General features: G+C 36.5%; 1 protein-coding gene across 1 annotated transcript; it reads left to right on the forward strand.

Moving 5' to 3' along the window:
- The first annotated feature begins 478 nt into the window (after window positions 1-478).
- LOC136255111 (P-selectin-like) lies at window positions 479-23,517 on the forward strand. Its single transcript, XM_066047830.1, has 16 exons — window positions 479-569; window positions 939-1,142; window positions 3,056-3,256; window positions 4,997-5,197; window positions 6,926-7,126; window positions 12,870-13,073; window positions 13,185-13,370; window positions 13,591-13,773; window positions 13,994-14,176; window positions 16,125-16,307; window positions 17,078-17,260; window positions 18,164-18,346; window positions 21,492-21,674; window positions 21,913-22,095; window positions 22,992-23,117; window positions 23,210-23,517. The coding sequence occupies exons 1-16, from the start codon at window positions 479-481 to the stop codon at window positions 23,329-23,331; spliced, it is 2,817 nt and encodes a 938-aa protein (XP_065903902.1). The 3' UTR covers window positions 23,332-23,517.
- The last annotated feature ends 1,503 nt before the right edge of the window (window positions 23,518-25,020 follow it).

Below are 25,020 nucleotides of genomic sequence, written 5' to 3' on the forward strand. Positions count from 1 at the left end.
GTGTTATTTAGTTACAATTATATGTCACTTAAATGATTCTGATAGTAGTAGTAGTAGTAGTATAAGTTTCATGGTGAAAAGGTTTTGTGGTTCATTTGAGAATTGACTAATATGTAGCTGTGAGATACGTGTACTGCTGTGTGCATATGCAATCATAGGAAATTCATTCAATCTTGCAAAATCTATCATCTGTTGTAGTTATATTGAAATTAGTTTTATGGTATTCAATGTGTCTGTCATCAGTTTTGAAGCAATAAACCAATGTACCATAACCCAGAAAATTTTGCTTGAGATATTTCTATTATATTTTTGCAGGCTGCCTATACTATCAGCAAAATATTTTATCAGAAACTTTAGCAACTATTAAAATGCATTTCTATCACTTTGATGCTGTATTTTAAGTCAGTATGCTGCTCTCTGCACTATAGAATATTGTTGATCCCTAAAGCTCACATGTGTCCTTACAGTCTTGTGCACCATGGCCTGGCATAAACAGGAAGATTCATTCTACACATTCTATGCTTTGTTACAGGCACTGTGTGCCGTATATAGTGAAGAACTGGGTGGTGGTTGTGTGCATGTTCATAATAGCAACTGAGCTACAAGAGTAGGATTAATGGTGTGATAGAGAGAGCTATGCAATGATTAAGATACCTCTGACTCATCCTCTACTGGAGGACCTAGTATGTATTTTTTTCCAATCTAAAGTACACTCATTCCTTCACTCCAACTGTGTAATATAATATTATGGCCTCCAAAAGTGCTAAATCTATGACTATTTTCATTAGTAGACTACATTTCTGTGTACAGTGTCATGTAAGATGACCAAAGCAACCACGAAATACTCTTGCTAGTTGATATCACCCAATCTACATAATTAAATACCTTAAAGATTTAATTACATTCTAAACTAGCTCTTTTTATTTCTACTACTATAGTGATAACGATAACATGTCCCCCACTTGTTGATGCTCCTCGTAATGGAGATATTGATTGTTCACTGGGAGATGACGGAGAAGCTAATCCTGGAGACTCTTGCACTTACACATGTGATAATGGTTTTGGACTGCAAGATGGTAGTACCACTAGGACATGTCAGAATGATGGTACCTGGAGTGGAACAGAGCCTAGGTGTAGACGAGGTATAGTTGTACTCATTATATGTAGGGATGCAGTTAAATATCATCACAGTAATAAGTATTTTTCTCCTAGAAAGTACATAAATTTTATTAGTATGTACTGTGCATACTCAGATAATAAAATGGAGGTTTCCATATTTTTTGATTATGTACATATTCAAAACATGAGACAGGCATACAGACAAATAAAATACATTGATTTTCCCACTGTTATGGGGTAAACAGCTTATGGAACAGTTTGAAACATTGTAACAGTACCTTTAACAGTACCTTTTAAATTAGCAACTACAGAGCTACAAAATGAATAGCAAAGACGTATTAAATCATGGGGTTGAGATACTAGAGCAATCACCACTGGGTAGAAAATTGTTGAATAATGCTAGTTACAACCAAAATTTCATTTATTGTAAAAGCTGTTCAGTTCAATGAACTTCATACTTAACTCCCAAATCATTAACCACTGAACAATTGCTGTTTCTACGTTATAAATGAGAATTCTGGCTTAGTATTAAAAGTTTGTAGATTTATCAATTGAAATTGTGTGCTTGAGTACTTGGAGTATTGCAATAGTGTTAATTGAAATATGCAACTTCTCTATTAAATAATCATCATTGTATTTAATTAATTAAATAAGAAAATGTGGGTGAAAACAAAGTCCTAAAGTCTTTAGCGTTTTTAAAAGACAAAAAGAAGTAAAACCCATACCAAAACAGTCTACAGTAGCTATGAAGAAAGGGAAAATACCTGGGTTAAAAATTTCGTGAACACAAAGGAGGAAGCCAAGAAACAGTTGCAATAATGTTAACGATAATTTATCAAACAGTATGGTAGTACTGTTTAAGTGGGATCCCCCAAATGTGACACATGCCGCCAATATTGCTGCCTTTTAAAATCATCCTAGAGAAATATTACATGACAAAAATCACCTTTGCGGAATAATATTAGTCCATCTAACATGAAATTCAGCATTGAAAACAAGAAAACACTTACTGGTGACCGGATAAAGATTTTTTTTAAATCGCCAAAACTCAAAATTTAGTCTGCCTCACTTCCTGACCACATTTGCAAGCCTAGAGGCAAAACAAAGTAGCACATGACCACCATTTTACACCACAATAACAAACTGACCAGTGGGATGTGCCTTTTGGGGTTCTGACGAGTGTGTTCTCTCTGCACCTTATCTTTCCTTTTATCTTCAATCAGGTTGGTTGTCTTCTTCTTCAAGCATCAAAACCATACCGAGCCATTAATTTTTCATATCAATACTTTCCCTGAGCAGCGTATTTAGATGCCACAAAATTTGTTTTAGAAAGCACTTACACTGCTGAAAGAGTGGGGTGCTTATAGTTAAGGCTGCTGATACAGCAGCTAGGTTGTCACTTCAACTTTTGCCCTCGCTTTTGCCAACTCCTGGACTGCACTTGACAAAGAGATTTATTACTTAATAGATGGACTGATACTCGATGGCTTGTTCCTCCAAACAAACTGACTTAGCCACTTGCTGCCGAACGAGATTAGCGAGTGATTGGATAGTCTATTAAAATTAATACTCGACTAGCTAGTTTTTCTGACGAGAAGATTTTATTACTTCATCCTGTTACTCAAGACAGCTGAAAGGGCCTGTTTGTTCGAACAACTTCCAGCTCGGGTGAATAGAGTGACCATCCCTCAAACTGAATACTAGTAGCTGCTCAGTCATACTGAGACAAGTCATAGATCTGAGTACCACTGCTACTACAATCAGAGGTGAGTTATGCATGGTACTACGGCCCTATGCACTTCCAATTTTGTCACAGTACATACTTAAATAAGCCGGTCAGGAGCTTAATAGCTAGCTATATAGTTTAAATTTTATGTGTGAATACTGTGATCAGAGTGAACATAACATAACATGAAATGATACTTCTTGCTATTAGGTCGTGTATGTCCCACTCTAATGGCTCCTGATAATGGAATGATTGACTGTTCACTGGGAGATGATGGAGCTGCTACTAATGGAGACACTTGCACCGTTACATGCAATGATGGGTTTACTCTACGTGGTGATGCTACAAGAACATGTCAAATTACACGTCGTCGGATAAGATGGGTTGGTGATGAAGCCCGCTGTGTATCAGGTATGCCAGAGTAATGGTTTAATTGATGTATCTTTTAACTAAGAAGGCATCACCTGAATTGTCACTATTAAATTTGTCATCGATTAATTAATTAAGTAATAATTTTGGTAAAACTTTGCATACATGGTAGACAATCGCCAACTCTTAATTTACAGAAATCAAAATGAAACTGTTGCCAATGTTCATAAAGTTTTTTTCTTGAATAGAAAAGATTAGGTGACTGTACTACGTATGTCTCTTGGGAGGCTGTTCTAATCATTGACTACTCTTTGAGAAAAGCTATATTTCCTGGTGTTTAGATGACTATACTGTTTATATAGTTTAAATCCATTGTTTCTTGTAGACATGCAGTTAAGAAATTTTTAAAGGAAAATCCACTTATGCCTCAAGCCATCTTATACACCATTATCATATCGATTCTGCTTCTTTTGTATATATAACAAACTTGGTAGATTAAGAGTGCTCAACCTTTCACTATATAGGGCATTCTTGAGTTGCAAGACTAGTTGTGTTGCTCGTCTCTGTACCTGCTCTAATAGATGTATATCACCCAACTAGTAAGGGTTCCAAATCACTGACTAGGTGAGAACGAATTAAACTCGTATACAATGTTCGCAGCATGGACACTCAAATGATCTCTTTAAAATTCCAGTAAGAGCATTAGCCTTATGAACAATATTTGAGATATGTTTATGAAACTTTTAATCAGGTGTAAGGAAAACACCTAAATCTTATTCCCCATATGTCCGTGTAATAGGAACAACACTATCTCCAGTAGGTCATTGTATATTATTTGCAAGTGTCAGAGGAAAGCCCTATAGACATAGTGAAGCATTAAAGAACAACTGCAACACCACATTTGGAAGGTCATTAACAAAACAGGTAAGAATAGGTCCCAGTACACTACCTTTTGGTACACCACTAGTAATATTTATTCACTCTAAATGGGATCCCCAGATATTGACTCTTGGCTTTCTGTTATCTAAGAAATGTTTTATCCAATCTGCCAACCTTCCTTCTAAACCGTTATGATTCAATTTACGTAAATATTAATCTACCATGAGGAACTCGATCAAAAGCTTTTTGAAAGTTAAAATAAATTATGTCAACCAACCCACCTGATTTCATAACACTAGTCCAGCCTTCCATCACATTTAGCAGTTGGGTGACACAAGAATGTCCAGGCCGAAATCCATGCTGGCTTATACTTAAAAAGTTGTTATTTGTAAAATGTATCATTTCTGCGTCTTTAACACACAATGGATGTTAAACTAACTGGTTGATAACTTGTGGGAAGATATCCAGACCTTTTCTTGAATATTGGTGTCACGTAAGCTTCTTTCCATGCAGTACATAATCGACCTTCCTCCAATGATTTCTTAAACATTAACTTACCATCACAGCCATTTCTTGGCTGCCACCTTTGATTTCACATCTTTTTTCTCCTTGGATTTTTTGTGGCCACACCCTTTTTCACAGCTTGGCTGTTTTGATATAGGTAAAACTATAATTATTAATATGAATTCAAACAACTAGCTTACAATGTCAGATAACAAATATAAGTTGACCACATTTTAGCTTTCTATATTTTGATGCAGAGAGAATAAGTGAATAACCATAACTGACTGACTGCATTAGCTTTACTGAGACAGTCACAATGCTATGTGTATGTATATATGAATACTGTGATTATCTGAGTATAAAGTGAACATAACATGAAATGATGCTTCTTGCTATTAGGTCGTGTATGTCCAACTCTAATGGCTCCTGATAATGGAATGATTGACTGTTCACTGGGAGATGATGGAGCTGCTACTAATGGAGACACTTGCACTATTACATGTAATGATGGATTTACTCTACGTGGTGATGCTACAAGAACATGTCGAATTAATCGTCGTAGGATGGATTGGAATGGTGATGAAGCCCGCTGTGTATCAGGTATGCTTGAAATACTTGCTACCACCACAGTAATAGTTTAATTGATGTATCTTAACTTGAACAATTAGTTGGATTTGTGTGTACTGTAGCAGACACTAGCAGTTAAAGTGTCTTACACACAAACTCTTTAACCAGCACTTCATCAAGCTTTGCTTATAAACACAAAAAGGTACTAATGATAGCTTTACACAGACACCCCAAGTCTGGGCACAAATAAGAAAGTTTAACTTCCTGACCATTCAGTATTATAAAGCCTCATACACTTGTATCATAGGTCATGGGAAGCCATTCCTCCTTCCCTTTTTATTTGTCAATATCCTTGTAACAAAAATTGAGGTACCCTAAAGGGCAGTCCACCACTCTAAAAGAACAATTACATCACTTAAAATGGTAAATACCTACCTAGTGAAAAAGTATTAAGAGCTTTAAAAGTCTCCTGAACTAAAAAAAAGCCAGAGTAATAGTAAATAATTAGAATTACAGTCAACTAAATACCTATCGTGTGACTTCTCTATTAGATTTCACAGCACTTGTATAGTGGTACAGTTCTGTACAATTTTGATGTTTAATGCTTATTATTTAAAAGCTACAGTAATTCCTCAGATTCCCTTTTGTGTTTGTCAGGATAACCTGTGTATTTTGTGCATGTGACTTTATTGCATAATATGCTCCTTTACAAATACTATATCAAGACACATACACAGTAGTGTGTCGTGCGGCCTATGAAGCTGGCACGCAACATCGTGAGTATATTGACAGGAAAAAAGAAAACGCAATTTTTACACATTCATAGCTCTATGCTTCCTTTACAAAACAAGACGATTTTTGCTGTGAACACGCCCACCAATGGCAGTACTCCACATTCCAAATTTCAGCAAAATTTCTTCAAGTGTTCCCGAGATATGAGACTTCAAAAATTGGCTTAGTTTCTTGTTTTTTCTTCTTTTCTTCGAATTTTTGCACACTTACAAAAATTGCCATAAAACATGAATGCAATATCCGATTGCCTTAAAATTTGGCACACAGAAGGGGAGTATAAAGATGTATCTTGGTACCACGTTTGGCTGGAATACGATAAGCAGTCAAGGAGTTATTTGTGATTATCCATGAACAATAAAACCAATATGTTGTCATGCCTACAAGGTAATCCGCTAATGGGAAGAAGCTGAAAATTGGCACGTGAATAGTTTAACTATTGATCCTCAAACTTTTTGTAGTTTGAAATAAATTGAGCTAAATATCGTGAAGATACAGCAGCAACCAACAGTGTCTAACAATCACGCAATTAAGATTAGCTAATAAAAAAAACATGAATACTTGTCACACTTACCAGACAAACCACTCAGTGGAATGATTTAAAAATAGGTGTACAGATGGATTAATCAACTTAGAAAGGCTCTTCAATAGTTTAGAAGAATCAGACTTAAACCCACAGAGTTAAAACACGAAATCCAACTTGGTGTAGCAAATGACAGATCAAGATACTCTAATAGAGCAGTCATCCTAATAGAGCAGTCTCCCTGAAGAGATATCAGCTAGAAACAAGTAACCCGTATAGGGATCAGCTACAAACAAATCACACTGTAGAGCTACAAACAAGCCACCTAGGTATGTATGTATGTATGTATGTATGTATGTATGTATGTATGTATGATGTGTGTATGACCTTCTGAGTAATAAAAATGTAAAATGATTACATACCATGAAATGGTCTGTTCTTGTGTATAGAACGTGCATGTCCACCACTAATGGCACCGGAAAATGGAATGATTGACTGTTCACTGGGAGACGATGGAGCTGCTACTAATGGAGATACTTGTACTGTCACATGTAATAATGGGTTCACTGTACGTGGTGATGCTACAAGAACATGTCAAATTACACGTCGTCGGAACAGGTGGCTTGGTGATGAAGCCCGTTGTGTACAAGGTATGCATGAAGTAATAGTTTAATTGATGTACACAGGATTTGCATCTGTGCGATAATTATAGTTGTTGATTCCATAGATAATAACTTATACTGTTTATCTCAATAATTATTAACCATTTCATACTGATAATAATGTGATTATGCCCATATCAAGACACACGGTAGTGTGTCGTGCGGCCCAAGAAGCCGGCGCGTAACACCCGTGAGTATATTGACAGGAAGAAAGAAAACGCAATTTTCGCACCTCCGTAGCTCTGTGCTTCCTTGATGCAACAAGACGATTTTTGCTGTGGACATGCCCCCCAACTGCAGCACTCCACATTCCAAAATTGAGCGAAATCGCTTCGCGCGTTCCCGAGATATGCGACTTCAAAAATTGGCTCAGTTTCTTCGGGTTTTTTTTCTTCTTTTTCTTTTTCTTGTCGCACACTTACAAAAACTGCTATAAAACTCGAACTCCATATCCGATTGCCTTGCAATTTGGCACACAGAAGGGGGATATAAAGGCGCATCTCGGTACCAACTTTGGCTGGAATACGATAAACAGGCAAAGAGTTATGAGCGATTATTCACGAAAAATAACACCAATATGTTGTCACGCCTACAGGGTAAACCGCGTATGGGAAGAAGCTGAAAATCGGTGGGTGAATAGGTTAACTATTGAACCTCAAACCTTTTGTGGTTTGAAAGAAATCGAGCTAAAAAACAGGAAGATACAACGAAAAAACCAACAGTGTGTAACAATTACGCAATCGAGATTAGCTAATAAAAAAAAACGACTGCTTGCCACGCCTACCAGATAAACCGCTTGGGGTAATGCTTTGAAAATCGTTGTACAGATGGAGTAATTATCTTAGAAAGGCTCATCAATGGTGTAGAAGAATCAGACTTAAAGCCACGGAGTTATAACACGAAATCCAACTTGGTGCAGCAAGTGCGAGATCGAGATACTCTAATAGAGCAGTCATCCTAATAGAGCAGTCACACTGAAGAGAATTCAAGAGATCAGCTAGAAATAAGAAACCTGTATAGAGATCAGCTACACACAAGTCACCCTGTAGAGAGATCAGCTAGAAGAAGTTACCTTGTAGGGAGTTCATACAACTATGGAAAGAGATAGTTCAACTAGAAAAAATCACCTTGTAGAGTTCAGCTACAAAGAAACCGCCATGTAGAGCGTTCAGCTACAAACAAATCGCCCTGTGGAGAGATCAATAGAAGAAGTTACCTTGCAGAGAGTTCAGCTACAAAGAAACCATCATGTAGAGAGTTCAGCTACAAACAAATCTCCCTGTAGAGAGATTAGCTAGAAGAAGTTACCTTGTAGAGAGTTCAGCTACAAAGAAACCATCATGTAGAGAGTTCAGCTACAAACAAATCTCCCTGTAGAGACATCAGCTAGAAGAAGTTACCTTGTAGAGAGTTCAGCTTCAAACAAATCACCCTGTAGAAAGATCAGCTAGAAGAGGTCACCTTGTAGAGAGTTCAGTTACAAAGAAACCACCATGTAGAGAGCTCAGCTACAAACTAGTGACCTTGTAGAGTCATCAGCTAGAAGAAGGTACCTTGTAGAGAGTTCAGCTACAAAGAAGCCATTCTTTAAAGAGCTCAGCTGCAAACAAATCACCTGTACAGAATTCAGCTACAAATAAATCACCCTGTAGAAAGATGAGCTAGAAAAAGTTACCTTGTAGAGAGTTCAGTTATAAAGAAATCACCATGTAGAGAATTCAGCTTCAAACTAGTGACCCTGTAAAGACATCAGCTAGAAGAAGTTACCTTGAGAGAGTTCAGCTACAAAGAAACTATTATTTAAAGAGCTCAGCTGCAAACAAATCACCTATACAGAATTCAGCTACAAACAAATCACCATGTAGAGAGATCAGCTAGAAGAAGTTATCTTGTAGATAGTTCAGCTACAAGCAAATCACCCTGTAGAGAGATCAGCTAGAAGAAGTTACCTTGTAGAGATTTCAGCTACAAAGAAACCACCAAGTAGAGAGTTCAGCTGTAAAGAAACCATCATGTAGAGAGTTCAGCTTCAAACAAATCACCTGTAGAGAGTTCAGCTACAAACAAATCTCCCTGTAGAGAGATCAGCTAGAAGAAGTTACCTTGTAGAGAGTTCAGCTACAAACAAATCACCCTGTGTTAGATCAGCTAGAAGAAGTCACCTTGTAGAAAGTTCAGTTACAAAGAAACCACCGTGTAGAGAGTTCAGCTACAAACTAGTCACCTTGTAGAGACATTAGCTAGAAAAGTTACCTTGTAGAGAGTTCAGCTACAAAGAAACCATTCTGTTTAGAGCTCAGCTGCAAACAAATCACCTGTACAGAATTCAGCTACAAACAAATCACCCTGTAGAGAGGTCAGCTAGAAGAAATTACCTTGTACATAGTTCAGCTACAAACAAATCACCCTGTAGAAAGATCAGTTAGAAGAAGTTACTTTGTAGAGAGTTCAGCTACAAAGAAACCATTTTGTAAAGAGCTCAGCTGCAAACAAATCACCAGTACAGAATTCAGCTACAAACAAATCACTCTGTAGAGAGATCAGCTAGAAGAAGTTACCTTGTAGATCGTTCAGCTACAAACAAATCACCCTGTAGAGAGATCAGCTAGAAGAAGTTACCTTATAGAGATTTCAGCTACAAAGAAACCACCAAGTAGAGAGTTCAGCTGCAAAGAAATCACCCTGTAGAAAATTCAGCCACAAACAAATTGCCCTGTAGAAAGATCAGTTAGAAGAAGTTACCTATTAGAGAGTTCAGCTACGAAACCATTCTGTAAAGAGCTCAGTTGCAAACAAATCACCTGTACAGAATTCAGCTTCAAACAAATCACCCTGTAGAGAGATCAGCTAGAAGAAATTACTTTGTAGAGAGTTCAGCTACAAAGAAACCACCATGTAGAGAGTTCAGCTGCAAAGAAATCACCCTGTATAAAATTCTGCCACAAACAAATTGCCCTGTAGAAAGATCAGTTAGCAGAAGTTACCTTGTAGATAGTTCAGCTACAAACAGATCTCCCTGTAGAGAGATCAGCTAGAAGAAATTACCTTGTAGAGAGTTCAGCTACAAAGAAACCACCATGTAGAGAGTTCAGCTACAAAGAAACCACCATGTAGAGAGTTCAGCTGCAAAGAAATCACCCTGTAGAAAATGCAGCCACAAACAAATCACCCTGTAGAGAGATCAGCTAGAAGAAGTTACCTTGTAGAGAGTTCAGCTACAAAGAAACCACCCTGTAGAGAGATCAGCTAGAAGAAGTTACCTTGTAGATCGTTCAGCTACAAACAAATCACCCTGTAGAGAGATCAGCAAGAAGAAGTTACCTTGTAGAGAGTTCAGCTACAAAGAAACCACCATGTAGAGAGTTCAGCTGCAAAGAAATCACCCTGTATAAAATTCTGCCACAAACAAATTGTCCTGTAGAAAGATCAGTTAGAAGAAGTTACCTTGTAGAGAGTTCAGCTACAAAGAAACCATTCTGTAAAGAGCTCAGCTGCAAACAAATCACTTGTACAGAATTCAGCTACAAATAAATCACCCTGTAGAGAGATCAGCTAGAAGAAGTTACCTTGTAGAGAGTTCAGCTACAAAGAAACCACCCTGTAGAGAGATCAGCTAGAAGAAGTTACCTTGTAGATCGTTCAGCTACAAACAAATCACCCTGTAGAGAGATCAGCAAGAAGAAGTTACCTTGTAGAGAGTTCAGCTACAAAGAAACCATTTTGTAAAGAGCTCAGCTGCAAACAAATCACCTGTACAGAATTCAGCTACGAACAAATCACCCTGTAGAGAGATCAGATAGAAGAAGTTACCTTGTACATAGTTCAGCTACAAACAAATCTCCCTGTAGAGAGATCAGCTAGAAGAAATTACCTTGTAGAGACTTCAGCTACAAACAAACCATTCTGTAAAGAGCTCAGCTGCAAACAAATCACATGTACAGATTTCTGCTACAAACAAATCATCCTGTAGAGAGATCAGCTAGAAGAAATTACCTTGTAGATAGTTCAGCTACAAACAAATCACCCTGTAGAAAGATCAGTTAGAAGAAGTTACTTTGTAGAGAGTTCAGCTACAAAGAAATCTCCCTGTAGAGAGATCAGCTAGAAGAAATTACCTTGTAGAGACTTCAGCTACAAAGAAACCATTCTGTAAAGAGCTCAGCTGCAAACAAATCACCTGTACAGAATTCAGCTACAAACAAATCACCCTGTAGAGAGATCAGCTAGAAGAAATTACCTTGTAGATAGTTCAGCTACAAACAAATCACCCTGTAGAAAGATCAGTTGGAAGAAGTTACTTTGTAGAGAGTTCAGCTACAAACAAATCTCCCTGTAGAGAGATCAGCTAGAAGAAATTACCTTGTAGAGAGTTCAGCTACAAACAAACCATTCTGTAAAGAGCTCAGCTGCAAACAAATCACCTGTACAGAATTCAGCTACAAACAAATCATCCTGTAGAGAGATCAGCTAGAAGAAATTACCTTGTAGATAGTTCAGCTACAAACAAATCACCCTGTAGAAAGATCAGTTAGAAGAAGTTACTTTGTAGAGAGTTCAGCTACAAAGAAACCATTTTGTAAAGAGCTCAGCTGCAAACAAATCACCTGTACAGAATTCAGCTACGAACAAATCACCCTGTAGAGAGATCAGCTAGAAGAAGTTACCTTGTAGATAGTTCAGCTACAAACAAATCTCCCTGTAGAGAGATCAGCTAGAAGAAATTACCTTGTAGAGAGTTCAGCTGCAAAGAAATCACCACTGCCCAAATTTCAAGGCAATAGCTCTTTCCAATCTGAAGTTATCAATTGTCAAAGTTGGCAAATTGGATGTGTGTGGAAGGCCCCTTTTCGCAAATCCGGTCACATATGTATTATATATATAATTTGTACATTTACTGATAAAATATTTAAAGTACTTCATCTTTTCTTCTTCCTGTAGTAAAGAAAAAAAACATAGGTTAAAAAAGTCCCAAAGCTGGCCATAGGCCGGCTTTGGGGTATACAAATACAAAAAGAAATGAAATCTAATCCAAAACAGCCAAGCTGTAAAAAAAGTGTGCGGCCCTCAGAAAGGCTATGGTGAAAAAAGATGTGAAATCCAAGGTGGCGGCCAAGAAATGGCTGTGATGGTAGGTTAATGGTAAAAATTTTAATAACGACAATTCAGGTAAATTCTGAGGGTCGCACACTTTTTTTTACAGCTTGGCTGTTTTGGATTAGATCTGATTAACAGTAGTAGTGACTTTGATATAATTGAATGTCATACACCACCACATGTGTGTGAGTAATTGTTGTATTTATTATTAAATGTAGAAACTGCATGCAGGGGTGTGTAGGTAGCATTTTCAACATTTTGATCAGGCAACTTTATACGTTCTATCTTTAATTGTTATGAGCACACATTCACTGTTACAGTGGTACAGAAACACTAACAAAGCAGTCTATAGTGTATTGTACCTTAAAATGTAGCTAGGACGTCTCTTCATAAAGTTTCTTTATCACTGGATACAGCTAGTGATTAGCTACATTTGATAGTTTCTTGGTAAGCCACACTCAATTATATACTTCAAATTGCAAATGTTGCAAGTGTGAATTCTGGAGGGTTACATATGTCAACATGTTCAGTGTCAACGTGATCAGCAGCTGCCAAATAGAAATGTCTTTGAGAATACTAATCATAGCAGTATACATGACTACATTAGCTAACTGTTAATCACTTTGCATCCCTTTAGCTGAGCCTATGTGTCGACCACTTACTGCTCCTGACAATGGCATGATTGATTGTTCACTGGGAAGTGATGGAGTTCCTACTGTTGGAGATCGCTGCATATTCTCCTGTGATGAAGGTTTTGAGCGAGAGGGTAGTCGAAGAAGGGTTTGTCAACTTCAAAATGGTAGACCTGTATGGAGTGGCCGCAGAACTACCTGTGTTGAAGGTATGATAAAATTTTTTTTTTGCTTATGCATTTCATCTTCATTAATTTTTATTTGATTAAATTTTGTTCAGTTGTATGTTTGTTTATTCACTATTTCCTAAATTCCATTAGTTGAAGTAACATGTCCGGTACTTTCTGCTCCTGATAATGGACAGATTAGTTGCTCACCAGGAAGTGATAGTGTAGGAGACACATGTACATTCACATGTGATGATGGGTTTGAAATTAGTGGTACTCAGAGTAGGACCTGTCAAGATGATGGAACCTGGAATGGTGCAGATGATACTGTGTGTACAGGTAAGCTACATGACTAGCAGATTACAAAACAGATTCAATTTAAGTCCAACAATGTGTTAAAGTCTTCTACCAACTTCTACTGGATATAATAGTTGTTTAGGTCAGTATACAGCAATGTTTCAAACGTGGGAAAATTGATTCCATTAAAATGGTTATTTGGCTGACAGACATGATACGAAATTTTTGATGTAGCTACTGCACCTTTTATCCATTCCATTAGTTACAACATGTCCGGTACTTTCTGCTCCTGACAATGGACAGATCAGTTGCTCACCAGGAAATGATAGTCCAGGAGACACATGTACATTCACATGTGATGATGGGTTTGAAATTAGTGGTACTGAGAGTAGGACCTGTCAAGATGATGGAACCTGGAATGGTGCAGATGATACTGTGTGTACAGGTAAGCTACATGACTAGCAGATTACAAAACAGATTCAGTTTAAGTCCAACAATGTGTTAAAGTCTTCTACCAACTTCTACTGGATATAATAGTTGTTTAGGTCAGTATACAGCAATGTTTCAAACGTGGGAAAATTGATTCCATTAAAATGGTTATTTGGCTGACAGACATGATACGAAATTTTTGATGTAGCTACTGCACCTTTTATCCATTCCATTAGTTACAACATGTCCGGTACTTTCTGCTCCTGACAATGGACAGTTCAGTTGCTCACCAGAAAATGATAGTCCAGGAGACACATGTACATTCACATGTGATGATGGGTTTGAAATTAGTGGTACTCAGAGTAGGACCTGTCAAGATGATGGAAACTGGGATGGTGTAGATGATACTCTGTGCACAGGTATGCAAATTACACACAACTTTTAGATCACAAGGCAGTTACAAATACGGTGGATATGGTGTAACAGGTTGACCCTTTAGGTAAGTGTCACTATAGCACTCTAGAGAGCTGTCACAGTGTCTTGGTGGTGCTCACATGACACCTAGGGTGTCATGTATAGCATTGTCATAGCACTGACAAGAGTCAATCGCATTACACTTTGCAATCAGGGGTGTCATGGTAGCACTCCATTTTAGGTATCATAAAAGCTCCTTTTTACACCTACAGGATGTCAATAGTGTTTGATAATGACTTACTACTTTAATCCATCAACCCTATATTTTGTCTATGTGTTTATAAACTAGCTTTCTTTAGTTACTTATATGATTGTGGATTTCGCCAGAGATTTTGTAATAAGTTGTCCACTCAATAGCCAATAATTGTTTAGGTAAAACTTTTTATTTTGCATTGGCAAAAAAAGGGATAGACAAAGGTGATTTCCAGATTTGGTAGTGAGCCACAAATGTTGGAGACATTAAAGTTAAATTTTATTAGATTCATAATTACATAGATATCTCAATAAATTCTTGGCTCCCTTAATGTTAGATATGGCATTTAGGTGGTCATGAGATTGCTAGTGGGGTAAATCCAAATGCATATCCAAATTCTCCCAATAAACACTAATAATTATAGGTAATATGGAAACCCTCCAATTATAGTAGCTAGAAATTGTGTTTTCTATTATGGGTATCTATCATTAGAACAATTTTGACTGCCTTATTTGACTGCTCTATCAGAGTATGTTGATCTTATTTCACCACTATCCCACAATATAACGTGACTTGTAGGAAGTCCATTATCTTTGTAAAGGTTTCTTCCTTGACTTAACCTATACTATATACTCTTGTTCTTGTTTCATCTGCTTATATAGAATCAGTGTAAGTTTTGTTGTAGCAATACTGCACTGCAATGTTCATGTCTTCTGTAGCTTATTAAAAAAAGGGATCATTCGCAAATTTAATTCTTAATAGCTTGTATAATTAGTAATAAACTAGTGTACTAGTAATAAACTAGTATACTAGTAGTATAATAGTAATAAACTAGTATACTAGGGATTTGTTTATGCACATTTTATGGTAAGTAGCATTTAAATTTTTCTAATGTTTTCCTTACACTTGTTTGTTAACTTTTTGAGCATAATATCGCATTGACAGGGCAATGCCATATGTATGAGGCTGTAATTGTGTGACAAAATATGCGTCCCTAGTTATACTACTAACAAAGTAGCTGTTTTGATTCATTTTGATTATGAGCTGCCTATTACATAGTCCTACAAATGGAGTATGATACATGAAGCTAGCCTAGAATCAATCTAGTTTGACTATGATTCAGAAATTACAGAAGATTTTATTATGTGATAGATGACTTACAGTACAAAACCGTGAACATGCTATCTCGAATCAACCCCTTGTGCTGTCAGCAAAACAGTGGAAAACAAATGAAGACTAAACCCATGATACATGTATTTCGAAAGGCACCTGTCATGTGGAAGTGTTGACTGACTGTGGAAAAATTAAGACCATACCCTTAGCCGTCATTGAGTTATGCTTGTCTGAAGGTAGTCTTTTAATTTTAAAACTTTCTAGGCAACTTATGGAAGCATTCCATGTTGCATTCAAGACATTTTGGCCTTAAAATTATACCTAACCAATACTGCCAAGAAGGGGCCGTGAAGGTATTATGAAGCTAGTTTTTGTTCGATATTGTTTGTGGGAAATGCAAACCTCCATGATCCCCACTAATGGACTATGTCTAAAGAAGGCCATGTTGTATCAAAATACAAGAGAGTCATGACATAATGCACACGTACGTATGTGACACACACCCACACTTGCTTCCTTTAACTGCCAAGTGTTTTTATATGAAGTTAAAAATTTGTTATTGATGTATCCTTTGTTTGTTCCATTAGTTATAACATGTCTGGTACTTTCTGCTCCTGATGATGGACAAATTAGTTGCTCACCAGGAAATGATAGTCCAGGAGACACATGTACATTCACATGTGATGATGGGTTTAAAATTAGTGGTACTCAGAGTAGGACATGTCAAGATGATGGAACCTGGAATGGTGCAGATGATACTGTGTGTACAAGTGAGTCATGGGGATAGATAGACCTCCAGTACTTATATCACATGGGTTCACAAGTTGCATCCTTGATAGCTTTAATTGTATGAAAATCGAAAGTAATGATTGTAGCCTCATTAGCTAGCTATTCCCCAGGGGTTATATATACAGTTGGAGGCTAACTGATTTGTTATCACATTATGTGCAGTGTACTAATTCATACATGAAATATTATAGCAATCTTTAGAGTTTTAAACTGTTACATAGTCAAGATCTCTCACCCCCTGACTTCTGCATCTGTTACTCCATGCTTGATTGTGCAATGTAAATATCGCTGTGTTTTGTGGCTATTTGCCACCTGGGCCTCATCAGTTTATCTGACTGGCCAGTACAATCATTAAATCTACTGCTGTTGGAAATCCTCTTGACTACACCCGTGCTACTTAATGTTTAAATTTTAGTGCACTAGTCACTATAATTTTCCACCAGACAATCACATGACAACTCTTAAACATGTTTTCAAGTCTGCTGTTATAGGTGTTGCTATGGTATTCTTGTGGTACTTCCCCAAGCTCTAGCACTGAAGCTTTTAACACCCCAATATACAGGGTGTTACCACTACATCACTGTTTTGCAGTAAATTATGAGCAATTTCTACTACACCAATGGCCTGCTTCTGTTCAAATGTGGTCCCAAGTTAAATGCAAATAGATAAAAAGTATATTACACATGTGATGCATACTTCTTCCTTGATGTGAAATTAATTGTTATTGATGTGTCTTTGTCTGTTCCTTTAGTTATAACATGTCCGGTACTTTCTGCTCCTGAAAATGGACAGATTAGTTGCTCACCAGGAATTGATAGTCCAGGAGACACATGTACATTCACATGTGATGATGGGTTTGAAATTAGTGGTACTCAGAGTAGGACATGTCAAGATGATGGAACCTGGAATGGTGTAGATGATACTGAGTGTACAGGTAAGTTATACAGCCTGCATGCGGATTACAAACAGCAGGAAATGCACATAACACTGTAAATGTGGTGTATCAGGGTGGCCATCTGAAGTGTAATATGAATTAGTGCTACTGTAGTACTGTAGTCACAACATGTCATGGCATTGTATTTATGCTCACATGATACTTCAAAACATCTACTACTTCTTCTACTGAAATAAATGTCAAAAGTGTTCATTAAGTTTAACTTTTGAATGTAAATGTCTACAATTGAACATTTTTTTACTGAGGATATGACAACATTCAAACATTCATTAAGAACATTCAAATGTTAATATTTAGCAGTCATCCATACCCTAATTTGAAACATTTTTATAGTCAACATTTATAATTTTCTAACCCATTTTCAAAGAGGTTATCTCTATGAGAGTTCTATAATATAAATGAAGTTTTTATTCCTTTTTAATTACTGACTGCTGTATTAGAGGGTCTCAATAGATATTGTCCATGTGTTTATACCCTTACCCACTTCTGAGGAATTAGTATAAGCTACTGCGCCATTCATGTCTTCTTCTGTACCTTTGTGCTGCCAAAATTTAGTAGTTTGGTATACCTAATGCAAGCCCTACAAGTAAAAGGGGTTTGGAAATCCTCTTCTGTGTGTGTGTCGTGTGTGTGTTGTGTGTCGTGTGTGTGTACATAAATTGAAACTTGCATGTGCACTATGTAAAAAAAAACAAGCAAGAAAAAAAGTGATCACTTTGTTTTTTGCACAAAAATATTATGGTGAAAAACAAGTACTGTATGTAGATAATATGCATTTCCTCATTATTACACATTTTCCCTCAAGCATGACTTACTGCTAGGTATTTTGATATGATCTAAAGTGTTCATTATTATTGATGCATCCTTTGTCTGTTCCTATAGTTATAACATGTCCGGTACTTTCTGCTCCTGAAAATGGAACAATTAATTGCTCACCAGGAAATGATAGTCCAGGAGACACATGTACATTGACATGTGATGATGGGTTTGAAATTAGTGGTACTCAGAGTAGGACCTGTCAAGATGATGGAACCTGGAATGGTGCAGATGATACTGTGTGTACAGGTAAATTACACAATTTACTCGCTATGGCAAAAAAGTAAACAGACTAGATAATTTTAATATGAAATGGGGATACCAGTGATAAATGTTAGTTAAACGAGACATTCAAATTATGGTGTTATAACATAGATATGTGGGAGAAATAATATACTGCGAAGCAGGGATTTTCCTATGTAACTATGTTGTACCATTCTTGTTTCACTAGTCACTACCTTTTAGTGCTACTCAGAGGTATAGGAGGGAAGTTCCCAAGGGTTTTAAGAAACTAGCACAAAACATTCATCTCTCAGAAAAGATCTATAGGTTGAAAAAATTTTCAAAGAATACTCTAATAGAGCAGTCAAGGATACTGTAATAGAGCATCAGCATTATAAATATGAAAAGGAACTGGAAATAATGGAGAGTGTTGAATTTCAAGTTTTCTATTTCCATTTGGGAGGGAATATTATAGACTAGATATTAAAAATTTATATAGGTGGTGAAACACAAAGTGTGAGCTGCTGGTCTGCAGTTTATTTAGTCACAGTGATAGATAACCTCCTGAATTATAATACCACTTGGGTGTACAAGCAATACACTTAATAGAAATCAAGTATTATTCCATTAATTTTATTGTAGCCCTATTAGCTAGCTGTTTCCCAGCAGTCATGCAAATGATAACTAACATCAAGACACAAGGTAGTGTGTCGTGCAGCCAAGAAAGCCAGTGCACCACACCGTGATCAAGACACACGGTAGTGTGTCGTGCAGCCAAGAAAGCCGGCACACCACACCATGAATATATTGACGGGAAGAAAGAAAACAGCTTTTTCACACATGCATAGCTCCATGACCCTTTCTCCAAAGCAAACCATTTTTGTATTATAACTCTCCGCTAGGTAGGGTAGGCCACACAACAAATTTGATTAGATTCGCAACAGCTATTTGCGAGATATGGCCGTTCAAAGTTTTGTTTTAATTTCTTTGTTTTTTCTTCTTATGCCGTACGGGGGCTTTGGTTTCTTTTTGCACACTTCGCAAAAATTGCTATAAAACGCTAACATGTAACTCAATTGCCTCGATCTTTGGTACAAATGAAGAGCGTGTAACGGTGGATTCACCTACCAAAGTTGCTATGAATCTGAGGAATCTCCAAGGAGTTATGAGAGTTTATTCATGTAAAATAAAGAACAAACTTCTGTCACAGCTACAGGGTAAACTGAGTATAAGAATAACTTGAAAATTGGTGTGTAGATAGGCTGATCATCGTGGCAGTGCCTTTTGATATTTGAATAGCAATAGATTTACAGCGACAAAGTTATAAAGCAAAAACCAAATAAGTATAAAATTGCGGGATCGAGATACTCTGATAGAGCAGTCACCACTGGGTAAAAAGTGTACAAAAAATGTCGAAAAAAATCTTACCAGAGTTCAAACCAGGGACCTCCATACCTAACACCTGCATCCTTAACCACTGAACCACTGCTATCTTTGCTGATCATCTCCCTTAATTTCTGCTTTATAGCTAAATGAAATTTCTAGTTTAAATCTGCTTATAATTAAACATAATGTAATTTCATAGATCTACCAATAGAAGTGCTAGATTGATCTAGAACACTCTATGTTTGTTCTATTAGAAGTCCTCAAAAATGTGCACTCTATTAGAGTATTAATATTGAAGTAAATCATGCAATGCAATACATTTATAAGTCTGTCCTCAATAATCAACATTGTGTCTGAATAGGAAAAAAAGAAATGTGAGTAAAAACAAACCTCAAAGTCAGCCATAGGCTGGTTTGGGGCCTTATAAAGTACAAAAAGAAGTGAAATCCATACAAAAACAGGCAAGCTTCCAAAAAATGGTGTGGCCTTAAATAGCCTGGGTGAAAAAAGTTGTGAAATCAAAGGTGATGTTAATGCTAATAAATTTTAACAATGCACACAGCCATTATTAAAATTTTTTTAGCATTAACATCATTGCAGCCATTTCTTGGCCACCACCTTTGATTTCACAACTTTTTTCACCCAAGCTTTTTAAGACTGTACCATTTTTTGACAGCTTGGCTGTTTTTGTGTGGTTAATCTTAACAATGTACAGTGTTGGAAAAGTTACTTTGTCAATGTAATATATTACATATTACTCTTTACGTTTGGGCAATGTAATAAGTTACAGTGACATAATACTCCAAATGAAAAGTAACTCAATGTTTTACATTAAGTTACTTTTGCCCTGACCATACACCTTTCCTTTACACCTTGCATGTTAGTTACTGGGCTAGCATATAGTAAACACTCCTGTAAACTGGCTTCTTCCACCTGTGTAGAGATGCTCATTGTTTTTACCACTTCAGCCATACCTAAACATTGCTGGCAAATCACTTGACCAGTTGTCTGAGGTGTGAACTAATATGGATAAATTTATTATAGGGGACCGGGACAGTAGATTATTTCAGCCACTAAGCTTTTGAGTAACATTAATTAGTTAGTAATGGACCTGATAATGTGTTATGAATATCGTTACACCGCTAACGAACTGTAATAGCAATGCATATGCAGTAACACATTACTTTTGTTACTAATTAATATAACGAACTATGGGTTTCTTGAAAGTAACTTAAGTTATATTATTAGACTATGATAGTAACACATTATATTATTTGAAATCACAAAATTCAATAACTATTACGTAACCCCAACACTGACAATGTACTACATGTAATTCATGCATGAAATACAGCAACCTCCTGTCTACATCAATGTTATACTTCATTCTTTTAGTTCAGCATACTAAGTTTTACTGTACTAGTCACTGTAATTCCCCATCAGAATATGAAAGTTTTTCAAGTTTCCTATTACAGATGTTATTGTAACACTTCTCTGGGGTATCATAAGTGCTAAGTGGTAATGCTACCCCCAAGGGCTGTTGCTAGCATACAAGCTCTTGACAACCCAAAACAATGTTACTACTACACCACTGCTTTGCAGTAAATATATGCATTCTACTACGACAATAGCCTAGCCTGCTTCTGTCCAAATGTTACATACAAATAAATAACAACCACATTTCAGTACAACACATAACATTATGTGATGCACACTGGCTTCCTTTAACTGCCAGGAGCTTTAATTTGATAATTGTTGTTGATGTATCTTTTGTCTGTTCCATTAGTTATAACATGTCCAGTACTTTCTGCTCCTGATAACGGACAGATTAGTTGCTCACCAGGAAATGATAGTCCAGGAGACACATGTACATTCACATGTGATGATGGGTTTGAAATTAGTGGTACTCAGAGTAGGACATGTCAAGATGATGGAAATTGGAATGGTGCAGATGATACTGTGTGTTTAGGTTAGTTACGACTTGCAGGTTGCAAAGCAGATACAGTACAAAACCACCAACCTACAATATCAAAATTTTAATACCAATTTCACCACAAAACAGTTATGTTTTTGTCCACATAATTATGACCCAGTTACAAATAGGCACAGTTATGTGCCCAAACTGGTTTTCTTTGATTACCAGATGTTATGTCCCAATATTGTATGAGGATAATTTGAATATAACTACCTTTTATCGATTCCATTAGTTACAACATGTCCAATACTTTCTGCTCCTGACAATGGACAGATTAGTTGCTCACCAGGAAATGATAGTCCAGGAGACACATGTACATTCACATGTGATGATGGGTTTGAAATTGAAGGTACCCAGAGTAGGACCTGTCAAGATGATCTGACTTGGAGTGGTTTCGATGATATTTACTGTTTAGGTAAGTTCACCATTTACAGACAGCAAAATGCATAAAAGACAAGGATCTCTATTGTGCAAGTTTAGTATAGATATTTAAATACTATAATGATTATATTTGAGAATTAAGGTTAGATTGATAGCACCTATTAAAAATTGCACACATATGTAGAAGTAACATTGTAAGAGCACTAGAAGCCTTATCCTCTGTGTGTGGCTGCACTGTACATTCAGAAGTACGTGTGAAGTTTATACTTACACTGTATCTCCTGTGGTCACTTAGTATGTAGGTCGTCCTTCATGAGGTACACTGTCAGTTCAAATCTGAGTATATAATTTCAGTAGGAATAGTATTCAGTCATAAACTTAATGTAGTTGGCATGTGCTTGCAACCACAGACATTTGACACTATGAAAATTATGATGCAATGGTACTGGTTAATTAATTTCAGGTACTTGTGACACCAAAACTGTAAATGCTCTGTACCATTAATCATAAAACATACGGGTACAATTATGTACAGTCATAAAGTCATAAACAAAGGAGGTGTAAGGGGATGATCATGATTTATAGAGATAGTGTATCTACCGTATGCACATACTGCTACCACTTTTGGTAATGGTTATAATTTCTGATGAAAGAGGACTTCTACTATTTATGCTGGAATTGCACAAGTGTAACATTGGTAAGAGCACCACAAGCCCTTAATATACATCAAACTGTCCTATGCATACACACCACAAACTCACACAGGTCCATGCATGCCTACGTATACTGTCAATATATGATGAAGTATTGCCAAAAAACTGTCAACATTGGGGGATATAACAAATTCTCAAAAGTATACAATCTGTATGAAAATGTCTTGTGCATGCATGTTGTCAGTATTGACGTTAGTACATGTGTATTGTTTTATAGGTTGTTTTGATATTGGAAGTATCACCGTAAGCACTGTCACAAGAAGAACTACAGCGACCATAACATTTTCATCGCACCAAGATGCCACTTTTACGTGCCAGTTGGATGGTGGAGCTGTAGAGCCTTGTAAGTATAATAAAGACTGTATAATTATAGGCTTTGCTTTATTAAGTCATACTTAATGTTTTATCTCTGTATTTCAATTTTCATTGCTCTAGGCACAAGTCCTAAAATGTACACAGAATTAAGTGTTGGACGTCATTCAATCACTTTGGTGTCCACATGTCCTGGTGAAACAAAAGGAATATCCAATACATCAACATTCAGGATCCGTGGATAACTGTATTGATATCCTACTAGCTAACTGAAACTGGACTAATTAAACATTTATGCTAATTAGTTGTAGAAAATACATTATTTGCTGCATTTATAGATACATGCATACCTCTTTTTTGCATTTGTAGAAACATAGCTCTACTGTTATGCATGTAATTTTGCTTGTATACATTTGCTATTAAAATAGTTCCTGCTGATATACAGTATAATGAGTAAGATTCAATAAATAATGCACATTGTATAGCCTGTTGCTTCACTGCTGACACACACCATGCATCCCTCTTTGCCACTGTGGTTCAAATTTATGTAGTGGTGCTGGCATCAAAGATCAATCTGGCCTTTATGTTTTTAATCTATGCTGCAGTGCTCAAATGTCTGTCTATTTTGTCCAATATTTATACCTATACTGGTATTTCCATGCTTATATACTCTCTGAATGGATTGAAATCACTTTCAGCTTGTGATCAAAAGTAAAAATTATTATTGTCCATGCGTAAACTGTTCCTTTAGCAGCTTTAAAACAAGGGTGGATTTAATGGAAGTACATGGAATTGCTGAAGCACTCCCCTCCACTACTGTATATTATAATATATATTATAAATATGCTAGCTAGAAGGCTAATAGAAGCTACATTGCATCTAAAGTATACATGAGCAATGAAAAGACGGAAATAAGAGAGAGCAAGAAGAGAACAGCTAATCTCTTCTAGGAGACAGTCAAATCTCAAATTATACAAGTAGACAGAAAAATTTGGAATTTTCAACTAGAGTAGAGACCATAGCACATTGATAAAAAGTACTGAAACAAGTTAAAATTGGAGTAGTGCATGATATTAAATCACAGTAAAACAATAAGAAGTGTTATATCCCTACTGTGCTCAAGATACCATAACGGCCGGAAATTCACAGTAGGGATATAACACTTCTTATTGTTTCACTGTGATTTAATATCATGTACTATACTCCAACTTGTTTCAGTACTATTAATTTTATTGATGTGCTATTGCCCCTACTCTTGTTGAAAATTCCTGTGTACTTGTATATATAATACATAAAGAACTTTGCGTGGGAGGATCAAAGCAAAAAAAGTGTTCTATATCCGCCATAAAAGCACAAGTATTCCATATTGGATAGTTATAGAACACTTTATAGACCCACAGTTCTATATCAGGTATTGTAGTTATAGAATTGCCAGGCCTATTTGCAGGCTAACAATAGCCTGCTTTTAGTGAGTGACCACTCACTGTTGGCCAGTACAACCAGTCAATCAAGCCGGTCTAGGCTGAGAGCCTGTACTGCGCTGACTGACCAGTCAGCCCAACCAGTAAGAGGAGAAATTTATACCGTAATTTCATTTGCTTTTTTTCGTTGTACTGAAAATAATTTTCCAATGCAAAATTTGTACGAAAATTTCTTGCACGAAATTTTTTATACAAGATCGAACTACTCTAATAGAGCAGTCATTCACGTAAACCATACGAAAATATTTCTACACGAAAATTTTTATCACGAAAAATTTTAGCACGAAAATAAAGCAAATTACGGTAAACATACTTGAAGGTTTCAATGATATAATCTATAAGGAATATATAATCTATGCTTGTGGTCAGCAGCAGTGAACGTTCTTACTACGTTACGCTTGTCTGAAGGCACTGAAGTCAGTCAGTAGAAAATTCTGTTGAATTTTTTTTTTT

This window comes from Dysidea avara, chromosome 5 (genome assembly GCF_963678975.1).
Source record: "Dysidea avara chromosome 5, odDysAvar1.4, whole genome shotgun sequence".
Classification (NCBI taxonomy): Eukaryota; Metazoa; Porifera; class Demospongiae; order Dictyoceratida; family Dysideidae; genus Dysidea; species Dysidea avara.